Source organism: Scatophagus argus, chromosome 8 (assembly GCF_020382885.2).
Source record: "Scatophagus argus isolate fScaArg1 chromosome 8, fScaArg1.pri, whole genome shotgun sequence".
In the NCBI taxonomy this organism is placed as follows: Eukaryota; Metazoa; Chordata; class Actinopteri; family Scatophagidae; genus Scatophagus; species Scatophagus argus.
The window spans coordinates 1,723,075-1,742,090 of NC_058500.1; the positions used below are offsets into that span (position 1 = coordinate 1,723,075).

Below are 19,016 nucleotides of genomic sequence, written 5' to 3' on the forward strand. Positions count from 1 at the left end.
TTACATTATGTAGTACAGCTCAGCTGTGATTATTGTCCACTGGCCTCCTCACACCACGTTTAACGCACACAGATGTACACACAATAAGTTCACAGTTTGTGTGTCACAGCAGCTGTTTTCTCCTGATATCAACATGTTTGTTTGTTTTATCTTTTCTCCTTGTTTACTCATTTATTCATTCATTTGGTCTCATGGTATTTGATCACACTTGTTGTTGTTGTGTGTGTGTGTGTGATGATTATCCAGCCATAGCAGCTGCTCGACATCACACTAACCAGTGTGGATGCTGCATTTACCACAGGTGTTCATCCAATCAGAGCCTGATATGCTGCAGTTAAAGGAGTGAAACACAGTGAGGCTGCATCCCTCTGCTGCTGCTGGTAACTGCTTTCTCCTGAACGTACATCCAACATGCACTTCATACGTCTGTCACAGCAGTGTGTTCTTGTTGTTCACACACACACACACACACACACACACACACACACGTCTAACGTGAAAATGTTCTTATCGGCTTTATTCACACCTGATGGCCTGTTGCAAGCCAATGCAGGAAGGCACAACGTCGCTGCTGGATGCCAGTTGGAAAATAATTACATGAGTGAGTAGTTTTTTTTATCTTCACTGAGTAACCCAGAAAATGAAAAGGTCTTCAGCAAACTGACAACCTAAACATTCGGCCACAAGCCTCTTCTGCTTTCAGGGACACTCGGGTCGCTCAGTCATCGCAGAGGACCGTACCATCAAACCATAGCTCCTCCCACAAGAAGGAAAGGGAGGGTCTTTTCCTCTCAGTTGAGAGGTGACATCAGCCGCACACCTGGATCTCACCTGGATCACCTGTAAGTTTAACAGTGTGGGCTTGCTTCCTTCTTTCCAGAGCTGAAATTGGGGAAATGTTTTTATTACTGAAAGACAACAGCTCTAACAGTGTATTTTCACAGTGTGGTATTAGTACTTTCACTGAAGTAACGGGTCTGAATACTACACACCACTCACCCTGATGTATCCGCACAGTAGGTGTAAACTGGAATATCAGAAAATAGTTTGCAAGAATGCATACAAGCCTAAACCTGTACAGTCATTTACAGACTACAGCCCCACGTGTGTGTGTGTGTGTGTGTGTGTGTGTGTGTGTGTGTGTGTGCGCACAGATGCAATTACAGCCTGTGACTTGTGATGTGAACGCTAAAACCATGTTTTCATTTTTTTTTCAGCCAAGTACATCACATCACAACACACACCCAGCTGTACACACAGGCTCACATTTCACTGTACAACACATTCCTCAGTGTGTGTGTGTGTGTGTGTGTGTGTTTTGAAGGAAGCAGAGGTGGTGAATGTATGAAACTGAATTCTGTGGGTCACCGTTTGCTGACAATCTGCAGGGAGACACAGCGCATGTGTGTCCTGACCTCTCTCTCACACACACACACACACACACACACACATCAGATGACTTAAGTTTGTCATGTGAGGTTTGAACTTTCCTTGTCCTGACGATGTGACAGCTTACATCTAACGACGGGCTGTGAGGCGGCTGTTTGCTTGGGTTTTAGTTCAGTTTGTGTCATTAAGCAGAAATTTTGCCTTAACTTTGCTGTAATGACGGCTCACTATTCTGTTCACTCCCAGGTGTCCTGAAGGCAGCATCAGAATGCTTGGAGGAACACCGGAAAAGGCTTCATGAATAAATCATGACGTTCATGAAGTGTGACATCAAACGAGTAGCCGAAACGATCAGATGTTTGTCATAGCGACGAGGAGGGTGTGACCCTTCTCACATTAATGCACAACATGTCTGACTTCCACCATGAAAACTGGAAAACTCAAAATATTTGTGTACATTGCCACAAACACAGCTGGAAAATCTCCTTTGACAAGTGAGAGTAAAACTGAATCGTAACTGGCAAAATTAACAACGTAAATCTCTTTTATTTGGTTCCTGGCAATTTCACATTTTAAATGAACTGATTCCTCTCGTCACCTCAGATATGAGTTGAAGAAATGAGGCTTTTAATCATCCCCATTGCTTTTTAACTTGCTCCATTGCCCATGAATTTATCAGCCTTTATTTAAACACACTGAGAGGAAGATCTGGTCCAACACGAGCAAGGATTTAAACCAAATGGACGACAAAAACAAAATGTAACCGTCAAGGAACAAGTGACAAGACAACAGCGTTTTGGCGACTCACTTCCTTTTCACAGACATGTGAGACATGCAGGGGAGAGTCGGAGTCTTTTTGTCCTGCAGTCGACTGCAACTGGACGGCCAAAGAACAAGTTTAGTCGTGTTTGCTGTGATGCGAGGAGTGAGACAGCATCCAGTCAGGGGATTCCTCTGCTCTCCAGGCTCGCAAGACCCTCTCATGTATCGATAATTCATCAGCTAATCATTTGGTGTGTTTAGCTGTTCAGTCTGAAATGATCAGTCCTGCTCTTTCAGTCAAGCCATCATGTTTAGATGATGCCCTGATAGCACATGCAGCACGATAACAACCTGTCTGACATCTGTGTAGTGCTGGGCCGTTCATCACGTGACCCACACTGGCCCTTCTGGAGGTGGACTCTACTGAGCACACTTATGGGCCCAGAAGGTGTGAAATGTGACTGGCCATCCCATTGTCCTCATTACCCCAGACGACAATGTGCTTCATGGACGAGAGGCACGGGACAGGATGTAAACATTAATGGAGTCCTCCTCGGCTGCGCTGTGATGTTAGTTAGCTTAGTTAGCTTAGTTAGCTGGCCTCTTGTCCATGAGTAGACACTCTCTTCTTGCTGCACAGTGATGCTTTGAAGAAAACTCTGCAACTCACACAACTCAACCAACTCACCCAGTGAGGAGTGGGACCTTAGTTCAAACAAAGTGTTTGTCAGGTGTTTTTGAATGTGCATCGTTTTCTTTTGTATGTAGCCCGCTTTTGGAGGCACATGTATTTTTGAAGAGTTCGAGGACAAAGTATGGAAGTCTTATGTTATGTGCCGATCAGTTACAAGGACCCAAGGTTTCCCAGCAGAACTTTGCCCAAAGGCTCACACTGCCTCCGCCGGTTTGCCTTCTTCTCATAGTGCACCCTGGGGTCAGGTGTTCTCCAGGTAAGTGACATTCAGCCATCCGCATGAAAAGAAAATGTGATTCATCAGCTCAGGTCACCTTCTTCTATTGCTCCATTGCTGAGTCCAGTTCTGATGCCTTTGTAGGTGCTTTTGGGGGTGCACCCTGACCGGACTGAGGCTATGCTGTTTGCTGCCTATTGCTGGTGTTGCCTGCCTTTGGACACTGGGAGGAGAGCAGTGCAGAAGGACTGTATTTCCCACCGTGTCTGGAATCACCGAGGTCCATCTGTTGGAAAATGGATGACCGTTTGATCAAAGTCGGTGGTCCTCTGAGAGTCCGGACTGAATTTGTGCAAACCAGAGCTGACTGAACAGCAGTTTGTACAATAAGAGAGGGAGGAGATGGGACTGGAATTCCCCTTCAGTCACATACTGGGACTGATGTTGAACTGGGCTGAGCATTAAATCCTCCATACCTCACAGCTGCACTGTGATAGGCCCGGTAGTGCGCACACACACACACAGATCTATACATCATATGAATAGTATGTGACTGCACCGAGGCCAGCCCATGTGATTCTGCTGTCATTGACTGACTGCTAATGGCTAACAGATGAGTGTGTGTGTGTGTGTGGGTGTATGTGCAGGGTGTGGACCTTCTTAGGCCTTCAGAATATGATTACTTCAGGGACCTGAAGCCAAATCTTACACATGCTAACATTATGCAACATCTAAGCAGACCTCTGTGTGTGTGTGTGCGTATGTGTGTGTGTTATGAGTCTTCCCATTATCACCATCATCCTCATCATCTGTTCCTGGACCTGTCTGTGCTGCACGTGCTCGTGATGATGTCATGGGTACAGGAAGTTGACCGCTCCTTAGAGACGACGTCAAACCTTAGCAACGCTCAGCAGCCTGCTGAAACCCCACCCAGTGCTCAGGGGTCCTACTGGGCTAAATGGTGTCACCATGCCGATATACGTCCGTGTGAAAGTGGTTTTACTGAAGGCCAGTTGGTTGGTTTGTGGTGGGGACTAACACATTCCTGAAGACCTGAAGAACAACAACAACAAAAGAAACAGAAAACAACACACACACTATACAATAACAACATACAAACACTGAGAGTTTTAACCGAAATGTCACACTCAGCTGCTTTCTTCTTCTACTGTGTCCTCTCAGGGTGTTGCTGAAAGTGTGTCCAGAAGATGGAAAGAAAGATGGATGCAAACCTGACTTGTGAATACGTGCACATTCACGTGATGGCTCACAGAACATGGTGAGAACTTCAAAGATTTCTTTTTGTTTTTTGGAAAGGATTTGTGACAAGCTGAAAAGTCTCGAAAAAAACGATCGAACTTTAAAGATGTCAGGAGATCTAAAAAGTGTTTACATTTGGTGAGTTCAGTTCAAGTTGGAAAAATCAAATAAGCATCAACAAGTGAAGACTCTCATTAAAGGAGCAGCTCAAGACTTTGGGAAATACACAAATATGGTCAAGTCAATCTCACATCTGCGGACGTAGCGTAGCGTAGCTTAGCGTAGAGACTCAAAGCTGGGCTATCCCGGCTTTTTCCAAAATGCACCTAAAAAGCTTCAAGCACCTGCAGCTGTAACACAGCTCAGAGGGTGGATGTATAATAGGTGTCACGGACGTAGTTTGAACAGTTCAGAAGCACCACTGAACTCATCTAAAGAATTTATATCACTGGACCTTCAAATTCCACTTGGAAATTAAACCTGAGAGTTAAACCTGATCTGCAGAAATTCCCCTCTGGTCGACTTCACTCCTGCAGGAAGCAGAGCAGCTGAGGCAGATTGCATCACCACATGTTCTTACTGTTGCTGTTGTACGGAGTGTGGAGAACCTCAGGAGCCAACAGGCGATGACTTCGGTTCAAGTTGTGAAAGGAGCTGAACTGCTGCTGCAGCAGAGCTAAAAGCAGCCAAAGGGGGAAGTTAAAGCACTGAAAGCTGTTGGGAAGTCAGCTGCAGAGAAAAACTGAAAGCAGCTGAAGCATGTGCACTATGAGGAGCTGAAGTGATACTGATGTCAGCAGGCAAAATGTGAGCTGTAACATAATGCTAAGGCAAAATAAGACACGTTAAACAGAGGGCTAATGGAGACAGAAGCGTGAGATGTGTAATCTGTTTTAAAGACTTGTTTGGAATGAACTCAAGTATAAAGTCAGAGCAGTTAGTCATGAGTCAGTCGTCAATACAGACAGATCCAGAAACACACCCTGAGAGGAAGGATGGACGGAAGGAAGGAAGGAAAAATAAAGGAAGAAAAATGGGCCAGGAAGGAAGGATTTTAGAAGTGTGAAAAGGCAAAGGTTTGCTTTGTGATGAAGAACACCAATAGAAAAAAATAAATGATGAGAGGAGCAAGAAGGAGAGACAGTGACGACAATAAACATTTTAAGAGACAAAGGAGAATGGAGGGATGAAGGAGATGCAGAGGGAGGAGTGGGAGCAATGAAAGGGTCAAGGAAAAGGAGCCACCACACCCATACAGAGAGCAAGAAAGGAGAAGGGAAGAAAGGGAAACAGGAGGGGATGAAGAGAGGGAGTCCCACCCTGAGTGATGGAGGAGGGGATTTCTGCTGAAGATAAATGACAAACAGAACCAGAGTCAGTGACGTCCAGGGACAGAAACAGGACAGACTTCACCGTCACACTCTTTATGTAGTAAATCAACACCAGGCTGAAAAGCAGCCTTTCTCTGCTCCCTGAAAGTGTTCATTAAAAACCATCAGATTCAAAACGAGGGTTTTGGGAACAGAAAGAGAAGCGCTTTGAAGTGCCAAGACCTCAACAACAGCACATAGGACAGTTACTGTCTGCTGAGGAGACACGAGGATGTTTGGTCTCAACAGATGTTGTCCTCTGTGGCTGTAAATATCTAGAAGATTCAACCCTGAATGTTGTGACTTGTTTGCCTCCGCAGTGAAACTGTGTGGTCGAAAATAAGTCTGTAATTGAGACGTGGAGTCCCTGAAGCTTGTGTGGGAACCAAACAGATGGACTTATGGACTGACATTCAAATCAATGCAAGAATTATAACATGAAATATAAAGAGCCTGTGATTATTGTGTTTGTCTTCTTACAGATTCTCCTGAGTGTTACAAATACAGGACAGATGTGTGAGTGTTGGAGGTGAGAACACACTTTAATCTTGCAGGTTAGGTGTTCATGTTCTTTAAAGCAGCAGTTTAAACCATAAACTTGACCACAGATTAGGTCATGGACTGTTGGCTTATCAGTTTTTGTTTTTTTTTAATGTTTGGTCAAAGGCTGCATATGGAAGACAATTTATTCATCATTCAGTCAGATGAGGCCTGGAAGTAAAAATAAAAAAAACAAAACTTTTCCACACAAAAACAAATGGGAGATATCAGAACAAACGAATGAAAATTATATGTTATATCCTGTCACAGGATCTGCAGGGTCCTGAAGCTTGAGGATGACAGATTCAGTTGATGGTGGATGAAAACTTAAAGAGTAAAGCGTTACGCTGCCTCCTCTTGGCAGCAACAAGCCATTACACAACCTCAGCAACTGACAGACGAGTACAGAACAAATGACATAATGATGTTTCCAGTGTGCAAACGTCTTTTAAATGGGTGTTCATTCTTGAAGCTGATTCTGATTCAGGTAGAGTTTAAAAAGCTTTAACAGAACGTTGTGACTTCTTCTACAGTTTGAAGACAATAGCTCCATACTGAGGGTAAACAAATGATAATAATAAGACAAACCACAGAACTACCACAACATTTCTAATAAATAAAAATATAATTCGCCTTCAGTTTAAATTAGAGCAGCAGAGTTCTGGTTTCACTCGTCCTTCATCACAACAACAAACGCAAACCGCTCACAGATGTTGTTGAATCTCTTCAGGGATTCTACTACATGATTTTTAATATTCTGGTGGCTGTTTGTTCCCTGAAAGCTGACATGTTTTAAAATGGTCACATGACAGCCAAAAAAAATACTGGCCACAAAGCAGCTCATCCAGCTGTTTCTGATGGTCATGTGATCCAGGTGTGCTTCAGGTGTAATCGGTGAAAACTTGTCCCAGGACGGAGAGTCGAGTGCTGAACGGCTGAACAGGGCAGGACAGCAGAGGTGGCGTCTTCTTCTCACCTGCTTTTAGTGCAATGCTCTCTGATTGGCCGAGGGATGGGTCTTCTGTCTGTTTGGTGAATGGCTTCGATTGGCTGTTGGACGACAGGCTGAGCAGGATGTCCCTGAGCTCCTGACGGTCCCGGGCGTGGCGACTACAGCAGTAAAGCGCCGCTGGGTCGAGAGGGTGAGCCTCCGTGTTGAAGATGAAGCCCCCGGCCCCTAAAACGCACTGCCCACCCTCGCCTCCTTCCTGCCAGGAGCCGTCCCCCTCAGCTCCCCCGCCGTGCAGGAAGTGGGTGGGGTCAAACAGCAGGTACAGGTACTTGATGGTTTCAGCGAGAAAGAAGGACTCCATCCTGTTGTCCAGCTGGTGATCTCGCAGGTCTTTAACCTTTGATTTAAACACATAATTTTATTTATTTTTAAGTGTTTTGTCCAAAGAAAATAATCTATGTTGTCAAAACATATGAAGTTAAAACTGTAGTTCTTTTTCATTGAAATTTGAACAGCAGAAAACAATTAATTTTTGGAGCTGTTTTCAAGCAAAAAATGCCCAAAAAATAGCACTTTCGGAACTTATACTGGATATTTATCACTATTTGATAAATGATTAAGATAAATACATAATAATCGCATTTTGTAGGTTAAAAACTATGGACTCACTTTTAAAGTTGAAGTTAGTTTATTAAATGACAGAAGTCGCGTGTGTTTTTAGGCACGTTAGTGTCAAAGGCGGTTAGTTCAGCGCGTGAATTCTTTCACTATCACAGAATTTACACTAAAAAACTTCAGACTAAAGTTTGGTCTCTTGTCCTCTCAAAACTGTTTTAGGATCAAATGAATCTTACAGTCGCGTATCCGCAGGGCGTCTTGGCGATCCTCTCGATGGACTCCAGAGCATCAAAGCCCAGCTGGAGGTAGGTGTGGTCACCTGTCGCCCTGAACAGGTACATGGCACTCTCGATTAACTCTGGAGGAGATGAACACACACACACACAGAAAGAAACTGTGTTTGTGATCACAGTGTTGCTGAACACAGAACTGAAGTTATTGTTCTGGGCCCCGAACACCTTAGAAACAAACTATGCAGTGATATTGCATTGCCAGATGGCTTAGCCGTGGCCTCAAGCTCCACTGTAAGGAATTTAGGAGTTATCTTTGACCAGGACATGTCCTTTAACTCGCACATAGCAAATATTTCAAAGACTGCATTCTTTCACCTGCGCAATATCGCAAAGATTAGGCACATCCTGAGTCAGAAAGATGCAGAAAAATTAGTCCATGCATTCATTACATCTAGACTGGATTACTGTAACTCCCTTCTATCAGGCTGCCCCAGTAAATCCATAAAGACTCTCCAGCTAATCCAGAACGCTGCAGCACGACTACTGACAAGAACCAGCATGAGAGACCATATTTCTCCTGTTCTGGCTTCTCTACATTGGCTACCTGTAAAATTCAGGATAGATTTTAAAATTCTCCTCCTCACTTATAAAGCCCTGAACGGTCAGGCACCATCCTATCTTAAAGAGTTAATAGTTCCCTATTATCCCACCAGAGCTTTGCATTCCCAAAATGCAGGGCTACTTGTGGTTCCTAGAGTCCTCAAAAGTAGACTGGGAACCAGAGCCTTTAGTTATCAAGCTCCTCTGCTATGGAACCATCTTCCGGTTTCGGTCCGGGAGGCGGACACCCTCTCTATATTGAAGAGTAGACTAAAAACTTTCCTCTTTGATAAAACTTATAGTTAGGGCTGGCCTAGGCCGGCCCCTAGTTATGCTGCTATAGGCTTAGACTGCCGGGGGCCCTCCCATGACGCACTGAGCTCTTTCTTCCTCTCCCTCTCCTTCTGCACACATTCATGTCCCATTAATGCATATTACTAACTCAACTTCTTCCCTGGAGTCCTTGTGCTTTCTTGTCCCGCAGATTCCTAGCGATCATGACTGGACCTCCTGCTGCGGTCCTGCTGTCGTCCTGCTCAAAACCTGCTGCAATTACTACTGTTTAGTCATAACCTGATTTAAATCTGTTACGACTCAGTACAGCTACTACCACTGTTGTTACTACTATTGTTATCAAAATCACCATAATACCTTCTGTACACTTCATTGTCATTATCATTATCTACATTTCCGATACATCCGGTATTATTACTGCTGCTATGCATCTCTGCTTGTGTGCTCCTTCCCCCCTCTCTGTCCCCCCTCTCTCTCTCTCTCTCTCAACCCAGCTGGTCAAGGCAGATGGCCGCCCACCTAGACCCGGGGTCTGCTCCGAGGTTTCTGCCTCCTAAAAGGCAGTTTTTCCTCACCACTGTCGCCAAGCGCTTGCTCACGGGGGAATGTTGGGCTCTCTGTATTACAATATTTGCTCGATTTGGAAAGTGTCATGAAATAATGTTTGTTGTGAATCGCTATATAAATAAACTGAATTGAACTGAACTGAACTGAATTGAATTGAATTTTTCATGTCAGTGCTGGGGAACAGGTAGGTGGGACTGACCTGGCCTCAGTGGGTATCCCTCCCTCTTGTCCACAGTGTAACCCTGAGGGATGCTGTAAAACTCTGGCAGACCTCCAAACTGTCTCCATACTGAGTAATAATTCATGAAAGTTCTCACTGCACTGTCCAGGTTTCCCAGGAGAGACTGAAACACACATACACAAAGTAAGATTTAAAAAAAATACTGTGTTCATGTGTGTGTTTTCTGTTTCCTGTGTACCTGCAGGCCGGGCCAAAAGGCCTCCAGAGACTGGAAAACAGGCATAGAGACAGTTCCTTTATGCATCTGGACCCACAGGTACCAGTCGTCAAATCGGGTGTAGTTCTGAATGGCTCGATCGTACTCTGGGGAAAAGCATCACACTGATTTAATCTGACCTGCTCAGGGTGTCGAGCCTTGCTCAAAGGTAGGGGAGCAGGTTGTGAGTGTTACCCAAAAACATGTTGAGCAGCTCCTCGTCTTGCAGCATGATGGCTCCTTTCACCAGATACTCAAAGTAGGAATCGACCCCGGCTCCAATACCAGCATCCTGAGCCACCCACTTCTTAGACAGGATGTCAATGTGGTTACCCACCTGGACAGACAGACGGGTAAGATGGAGAGACGGGTAGAACCACGTCTTTCTTCCAAAAACCTCAAATCATGATCCTTTTGATCTTTCGTCTAATCCAAACGTAGCTACTATGGTTGTGTAATGAGGACGAGAAACAGGCAAGACGTTTGGTTAGTGAACTACAAACAGATTAATGGACTGGTTACCAGTCCGATGTCCGATCTGGTCTTCCACAGGGCTCTCAGGGCTCGGCGGGCTGCATTCTCAAATGTTTCGTCTCCTGTTAGTCGACTCAGTGTGGCAAACTCCAAGATGAAGGTTCCCACGCCGGCGGTACAAGTGACAGGTGTTTCAGTGGGACTGACGCCATTGAGGAGGTTCACTGTACCATACGGCATGCCGGTGGCAGTCTGGAACGCTACGGTCATTTACAACATGCAACAGCTAGAACTTTGCTCTGATGGTGTTGCAACAAACAGTTATTCACAGGATTAATTAAAGTGAAGTGTGGCATCACGTAAGCAAAACAGGAAGAGGATTTGTTTTGTGGTGCAGCGGTTAGCACCATCACCTCACAGCAAGAGGGTTCCAGGTTTGAATCCTGGTCTGAGTCCCTCTGTGCAGAATTTGCAAGTTCCATCTGTGTCTGCATGGGTTTTCTTCTTCCCACATTAGGTTAATTTGCTGCTCTGTGAGTGTGAGTGTGTGCATGTTTTATTTATTTATTTAATTTTAATTACTGTATACCTGGCACTTACTGCTTATTGCACTTCTGGTGAGATGCCAAACTGCGTTTCGTTGCATTGTACTTGTACACGTGTAATGACAATAAAGTTGAATCTAATCTAATCTAATCTAATGTGTGGTTGTCTGTCTTTGTGTATCGGCCCTGCGACTGGCTGGTGACGAGTCCAGGGTGAACCCCGCCTCTGGCCCGTAGTCAGCTGGGATAGGCTCCGGCACCATCACAGACCTGGATCTTTTTAAATCCAGGCTCAAAGCTTATTTATTCAGACTGGCTTTTAACACCTAGCAGGGACACTTATTGTATCTTGTGAAATTTTATTGTCTGTTAACTGTTTTATTGTTTTATTTTGATTCTACTGGAAAGCACTTTGGTCACTTTTGCGTTGTAAAGGCTCCACAAATAAATGTTGTTGTGGTAGTAAAGCTGATTCTGATTCTTCTGATCCGATTCTGGGGTGTGCGTGTGTGTGTTTTCGTACCAGGAAGCAGTTTCCTGGCGGCGCCCTCGGCCATCCTCAGGAGTGGTCCTGAACAGGGCCAACCTGGCTCCAACTCCATTCCCGCCCTACCTGCCAACAGGTGAGCAGACAGCAGCCCCCCCACCACTACACACACACAGAGTACATTTTAATTATTAAAGAGAAAACTCCAATGGGACACAGAACACTGGCCCATCATTCATTCATCCACTTGGTTCTGTACCTCGGATGTTGGTTTCGAACACAGAGGCGTTGACGTCAGTGTCAAAGTCTACAGTGTCCTGGAGGAGCGATGCCACTCGCTGGAACTCTGTGTGGTTTCCCAAAACCTTTAAAACGACATTTTGAAAACATTCCCTTCATTACAACAACACAAATTCTGTCACTCTTCATAACACCTGAACGCAGCTTCAGACGTTCAGATGTCAACACAGGTGGTTCGTATTAAAGTGAAATAATTCAGACTCATTTTATAATTTTTCTGCATAAGTTAATTGTAAAAGTGTTGTACAGATCTTACCAGCAGAGTATCGAGAGCATCGATCAGTGTGAGTGAGAAACTGTTGGGAGATAAGACAGAACTTTATCAATCCTGAAGGAAAGTCTTGCGCCAGAGGTTGCCTAAAAGAGCACATTACAGAACACTATTTACAACTTCAAGACAAATTAAATTACGAAACAAATTGCTAAGACACCATTGCATGTCCTGGGTCAGGGCCACGCACTGATTCTAATGTGTACGTAAAACCAGTGCCTAACGCAACAACAGCATTTACACAAAAGAACAAGTCACAAAGATAGAGTGACAGGTAGTAGTGCACATGATATTGTGGAATCATTGATGGAGGGTGTTTATTATTGGCTCCTTACACAAAACCAAAAGAACTTACAATACATCAAAAAAGTTAAAGAGGAAAAAATAAAGAGTTGAAACAACACGATTAAAAATAGAGAAACAAACAATATAAAGGGGAAGAAGAGGATATAATACATGAAATATATAATAATATGGTAACTTTACCTGCCCCAGGTGTCTTGCCCATCGCACGTGAGTGGGCGGAGCTCGTCGAAGGGGAAGGCGTTGTCAAGGTAACTGTTGTAGGCGTGGTAGAACATGGATTTGATGCGCTGTCTAAAGAACGGAACAGTTTAAGGAGAGGACGGTTTGAGTTGCCTTTTTATTTCACATCTGACCCGTTTCAATAAGGAAGTCCACAAACTCTGAGTTTCCGGTTTCAGAACACCTGACTCTGAATTAGTCCAGTCAACTCTGAGTAGGTTGATCCTGAGTTAAGCGTGTGCAACACGACTATAATGACTATCTGCTTCAATGTTCTTTTTTCCTCTGTGTGAGTTGATTTCTAGGGCACAGAACCGACTTTTGCGTGTTCAACCAAAAGTCGAATTTATTTTTTCGCGCTCAAAATTTCCCTGTGCGCGCTCAGAATTGTGGCACGAATATAATTCCATAGGCTTGTGGCGGTAATAACATCTGACTTTTGTCATTTTTCAAGCATCTGTCAAGTAACAATTCACACCCATGATTTTACTGGACAAAATCTGTAACCAATTAAAAACTACACGCACTGCAAATCCGATGAAGCAACATGCGCAGCTGGTTGTTTTTTAAGTGAGAAAATGTTGATTTCTTTTTGATCGACTACATTTCCGTCAATAGCTCGTTAGATGCCACATATTTAAACAGCTGACTGATTATCAGAGCAGTTCAGATCTGGAACTTGGTGGTGTTTAGTACAAGTCAACCCTGCGTTAAAATAGACTTGAAAAGTTCACCATGAATATTGTGTTGAAAGCCCCTTTTCATGTGTGTGTTACCAAGTTGGACTTGTTGAGCTTTACAGCGGAGCTGCCACGATTGGTCGATTGTGACCAAGTTACTTTCCGAAGTTTGTGACAAGCTGAATGAAGTGTTTCTTCATGTATTCATACGAATACTTCTTCCACACCTGGAGCTCATTTCACTGTGATTCTATCCCGATGTGTTTTCTCGGTTACCTGATAGCAGCCATCTCCTCCCCAGTGAACTGACGAGCCGCCGCATCGTTCATCAGCCAAACAAACACCGTCATGTACACGGGAGCGCGCATGGAGAGGCACGAGGAGAGGCGAGACACAGGTACAGGTGTACTCTGACACAAAAAATACAACAAAACCTAAAGAACTGAAAGACATGTAGGAGAACAGGTATATTTATGGCAGTTGTGCAGCTGTCAGGAAGTGAAGAGTGTACGCATGCGCCTGCCGTTGGCGCTGACGAGCAAAGCGTCATAGAAGTTAACCCGAGCTGTGTTCAAGAACACATCTCTTGGAGCTACACTACAGTCCTCAAAATGCACGGAACAAACGGGGGAACATGCTGGTTTGTATGTCGACTTTCATTCAGTAGCTGCTGTTTTCATCTCGAAAGAGTTTGAACTTTTCGCTTGTAAACCGTTTTTTAAGTAATCTTTTGGTGCTGCGCTCAACCACAAGCCGTTCATAAACGTGCGTTTTGGCAACATTTTTGTAAATGTGTATTATTTTGAAATTGAGACAACAAAAACGGTCACTTTGGTGAGAAAATGCTTACTGTAGGTTTTATGTTAATTCTGTGCACAGTGAAACAGGAAACAGACTAGTGTGATGACTGCTCTCAACTTGTGTGTTGGGTGGATGTTGTTGTCTTCCAAGGGGCGGTACCAAACTTAACTCAAAGGGATTCAGTTTATTTGCACAAAGCGGCTGTGCTGTGTTTGAGAAAAAACTCAAGACTAAATTAAAACTAATAACCAAATGAGGATAAAAGGACTTGCCAAAGGGGAAAACACAAACTATTAAGAAGTAATATCTGCTATTTTCCCTATTAAGATTTTATTTGTTAATTAATACATGTATTTCTTTGGTTTTACCTTTCAGTTTTATTTTCATGGTACATCTGAGTTGGTAAATTTGAGTCAGTTGTAATTAATGTGGGTTCATGTCAAACTTCCATTAACACCTCCACTTGGGTCCCAGCAGGAGCTCTACGCCCTGAAGAGACTCTTCTCCTGCCCTCCCTCTTTCCTGCCCTGCAAAACAAAAAGTCATAACTGAACTTTGTGAATTCTGTTATTTTGCAGTAGTATGCAGACGAGTCTAAAACTATGCCAACAAGAGAGTTAAGGTACACTTTTATAATTTGGTTTATTTTTCAGGTCTTCTGTTCAGGACAATTTTCTGGTAAACTTTCCCTTTTCCATTACCTCCACCTGTGCTCCACTGATCTGATCTCAGCACCACACGCAAACTTGATAATGACTTAGAAACTCCTGCTTTTTTTGGGCTTTTCAGTCAAAATTAGCCCTCTGAATTAAATGTGAGGGTGCGCTACAGCTTGCAACCCAGCAGTCTACCCAGTGTGTGTCCTAGATCGTGAATACCTACAAATAATTAGAAACAGTGTTAGTCTCTCAGCCTAAGTTCAATGCAAACACAGAGTCAGTTGCTAGAGAAGGGAACAACAGAGAATCCACTTGATGCGGAAGCTGGAGTCTTTAATGTTTCTAAAATTATTTTATGTAACCTTTATCATTCTTTTGTTGAGAGCCGTCTAACATTATATACATATATATATATACACACACACATGTATATGTATATATACATACATACACATATAGGCGACATCAACCTTCTTGTTTACATTCCTCCGTTTCATTTAACCCATATATGTACAAAACATTGTGACCATCTAAATTAGCCACTTAAAATACAAATCAAAACCCAGTCAAGCTGTACATCAAGCAACATCCCTGGGTGTTACTTAGAGGACCAGACATGATCAGTTTGCGTTTGAACGCCTGGTCAAGTGTGGCTTTACAATGCTCTTGTCAACAGTTCTGTGTGTTCTTAAGGTAATTAATCAATTCATGGGACGAAGCAGCATGTTCCCATATGACTTCACCACATTACAAGGCCACAAATAGAGCAAAGACGACAGCTCTCAGCATGTGACATCAGCAGCTTCCTGCATGAGAAGCTCTGCAGTATTACAGATATCTGGATGACATCAGCTCTGCATGGCTTCATTCCAAAGAGGTTTTGGACCGATTCTGAAACTACGGCCCATCTGTCAGATCTCCAGGAGATTTCTTCAAGAGACAAGCACTCGTCTCTTGAAGAAAGAGACGAGTCCTGTGGGATTTCACCCATCAGCTTTAACCACCAGATGGCGCTGTCGCTCTCTGCTTAGGAGAACCTTCGACAGTGCTGCTCTTTGTGACTACTAATTTAAAAACCAATATCACAGGAGGAAGTGAAATCTTAGCAGACCACAGGAGCATTGCAGCTTTCAGAACAGACAGAAACGTACGAGATCACCTGCTCAAAGCCACAGTCGAACCGCTACTGACCCCAAAGGTTTTGGTTAAACTTACGTAGATGTCATATTTAAAAACAGAGAATATTTTGTTCAAGTACGTCAAAATTGTACTTACTTGAGTATTTCAACGTTCTGCTGTTTTGTACTTGTGGTCCACTACGTTTTGGATGTATGTTTGGTCCTTTGTGCTCACTTTACTGATAATTGGTCGAGCCCCATGTTTTTCTAGATGGACGACAATCAGGTCAACCCACCGCCCTACAGAACAATCTGAGACAGAATAAAACCCAGAGGACAACATGAGCCTAAATAATAAGAAGGCCTGTCTCAGTGAAGGACGCTGATGGCCAGGGACCAAGATCCTCTCAACCTCCAGAAGCTTTCAGGAAACGAGGCTTTGGTCTGTAACCACACTGAGACCTCGGTAGTAACCCTGCATTGAGCTGCTCCTCAGACGGATTTTAAACCAACAGCACGGGTCAAACATCACTCGGCTGCTGGAGAATCTACACAGAAACATGTACATGAACTGGACCGACTCCTCCTGACTCACAACATGCATTCACCAGGGCTGGGGAGGCAGCTTCTCAGCTGATCCACTTTACAGTGACACCCTAACGTCTACGACTGGACTTGGTTTTACATCGTAATCTGTGCAGCATCTACATCTACAAATGTTTATGAAGCTTTCCCGGTCTGACATTGACTCCACTTTTTTTCCTCTTATTATCTCAGATATTATTTCATTGTTCACCTAAAATAAATGCTGGCACTGAATTTTCCCATCTAATCATATTCTAGTGGACCTGCTGGACATGTCCTGTAGATGGTGTCCTGCAGTCAGACAGCAGTCAGTCTGTCAGGTCACTTCTCCTGTCAGTGCTGTGGTCAGGGGCTCTGGGCTTTACAACAAAGCTTGATTTGGTGCTGTGATTTTCTGATGTTTTTCATACGGAACCACAATCCGATGGTTTGCTCGACTGCAAATGTTCAGCTGTTTCAGAGATCTGTTGAGCTTCATTGGATGAGACGTCATATTAAGAGGCCAGACAGATTGTTGGGGAGTTTGCATCTGTTTATTGATTGTGCTGAAATTTCATCAGAACTGTCAATAGATTTGCCAGCAGTGATGTCATACTGCTGGAAGTGACATCATCAGTGGGGATCCTGATGGCACGTGTGTCAGCACCTGGTGGGGATCTTCACAGGTGCCTGGCACAGAAAGAGGAGGCCTTCCCATCACAGTCGCTATGGCTGCCATCATCTCTCCCTGTGGACAGAAACAATAACGGCACGTCAGAGGTCTCCGCTACCCAGTTTTCACGCTCACATCGTTTGTCTTTCCTCACTTCAGTGAGTCCCACTTTATTTCTAAAGCCTTCTGCAAAACTGTTGTTAGAAAATGCTTCACAGCTGCAACAAAGATATGAAATAAGCAACAAGAATCCAATGTAGAAGTCAAATGATTTCTGTTGAAGTGCAGTCACAAAGCAGCAGGATGGAGCAACAATTCAGAGGAGAACCAACCTGTAGATGTGTCGTATGCCTGTGAAGATAAAGAAAAGATCTTTACTGAACCCCACTCAGCTTGGATCTGCCTTTATTTGTAACTTTACACTTGAATTAAAAAAGGTGTTTTGTTCAAAGATCTGTTTTAACATGAATCATTTAGTGTGCAGATTACTTACATGTGCTCCCATCAGTATTCCCCAGTGCAGAGGGGGAGGCCATACATCCAGGCCTGTGTAAAGACACACAGTGTTTCAAAATTGGTTTAAGTTTACGATCAAAAGTAAAGGAGTTTTTCAAATGAATAATTCATTGTGCACATTACTTACACCTGGTTCAAGCGACATTCCACAGGCCGTAGCCGTGAAGAGAGGAATCCCCATACTAAGACCCATCTGTGCAAAGACTCAGTGTTTAAATGTGAACTTAAATGACAACATTAACACAACAGTTTCTAAACTGCTCTTTTGGTGATGTACAAGGATAGAATGAAAACATGTTTTGCACAAACAAGGCCTTGAAAAGAATTACACATGAAAAGAGGATTTTCTCTTGACGTGAACGCCAAATGTAATAAAGATCAGAAATGTTTTGTGTAGAATCTAAACAGCTGATGCCATGATGAAAGGTAAGAATGAGAGACGTACCTTGTTGTGACGATCAGGTGAGTTTGCACTTGCAGCAGTAGCAGGTAGCAGAGTGTCTTTGAGAGGGAAATCCAGTGCTTATATACCTTATCTTCACCTCCCTTTGCTTTGATCACAGGGACGGGCTTCATTATTATATTGAACAAACATTATCTCTTGGCTCTGATGTGCTTTCATCAAACAGTGTTTTTAAACTCTGTGGACTCTGTGGGTGGATCTTACCCTGTGGGCTGTTTTCAGCAGCTTGTGGTTAAACGTCTCAGTCTCAGTGTCAAACGATGACTTTGAGGACACGAAGCTCCCATCAGTGAGCTGCAGACATTTCGGCCGTCAAATCAATCAATGTTTGATCTTGTAATCGCGTAGCAACACTCATGGCCCTGCCTCACTTTCCCCTCTTCTAAAGGCTGCTTCACCAAACTCCCTTCAGAAATCAAACAGTTTTATCCTCCCTTCCTGCAGTCCTGCAGCTGCTATAGAGGAGCAAGACCTGCTGCTTCTCATGTGTTATATTATCACATGTGGTATGTAAGTCATCAGATCGTCTGGTCTTCATCTGTACCGTCTGACTTAATTACCATTTTTCACGTCCACAGCTTTGTTTAAATCCACTGAGGAAACAGTAGCTTCAGTTCCATCCAAAGATAAGCACAGCAAGCAGTATGGAGAACAGGTTTTGTAGTGATATGCTGCCTCCATTACTTTTGGAGCTGCCTTTGAATTGTGGCCATAATTTACAAGTTGCTGCCGTGTTGGACAACTTAGTGGAGAACAGAGACGTAGGCCTGGCCCTCGCTCTCTGCAGGAGTGGCTGTTTGACTTCAACACACCCTGGATGTCTTTTCATCATCTGGCTTCACAGGCTCAACAAGCACAGTCGCATGAAGGAGGTTAACAGCTCCATAAGTCAACTCGATGTAGCCGTGAGCGTGTTCACATGACTGAGGAGGTGTTCCATCTGCAAACATGGGCAGGTCTGCTGGCAGCAGGGCGGCATATTTTACACTCCAAGAGCAAACTGGAAG

At 43.9% G+C, this 19,016-nt stretch overlaps 2 protein-coding genes across 1 annotated transcript; one reads left to right on the top strand and one right to left on the bottom strand.

Annotated features, from left to right (window-relative positions):
• snx21 (sorting nexin family member 21) overlaps nt 1-19,016 on the top strand; it is a 120,452-nt gene that overhangs the window by 74,986 nt on the left and 26,450 nt on the right.
• On the bottom strand, nt 6,214-14,053 carry LOC124063088 (ER degradation-enhancing alpha-mannosidase-like protein 2). The gene is made up of 11 exons (XM_046396399.1): nt 13,492-14,053; nt 12,497-12,607; nt 11,996-12,035; nt 11,699-11,804; nt 11,476-11,601; nt 10,456-10,667; nt 10,129-10,270; nt 9,916-10,040; nt 9,696-9,840; nt 8,039-8,160; nt 6,214-7,581 (listed from the first exon to the last, which is right to left on the bottom strand). Exons 1-11 carry the CDS (start codon nt 13,581-13,583, stop codon nt 7,114-7,116), a joined length of 1,689 nt encoding a protein of 562 aa, XP_046252355.1. The 5' UTR covers nt 13,584-14,053; the 3' UTR covers nt 6,214-7,113.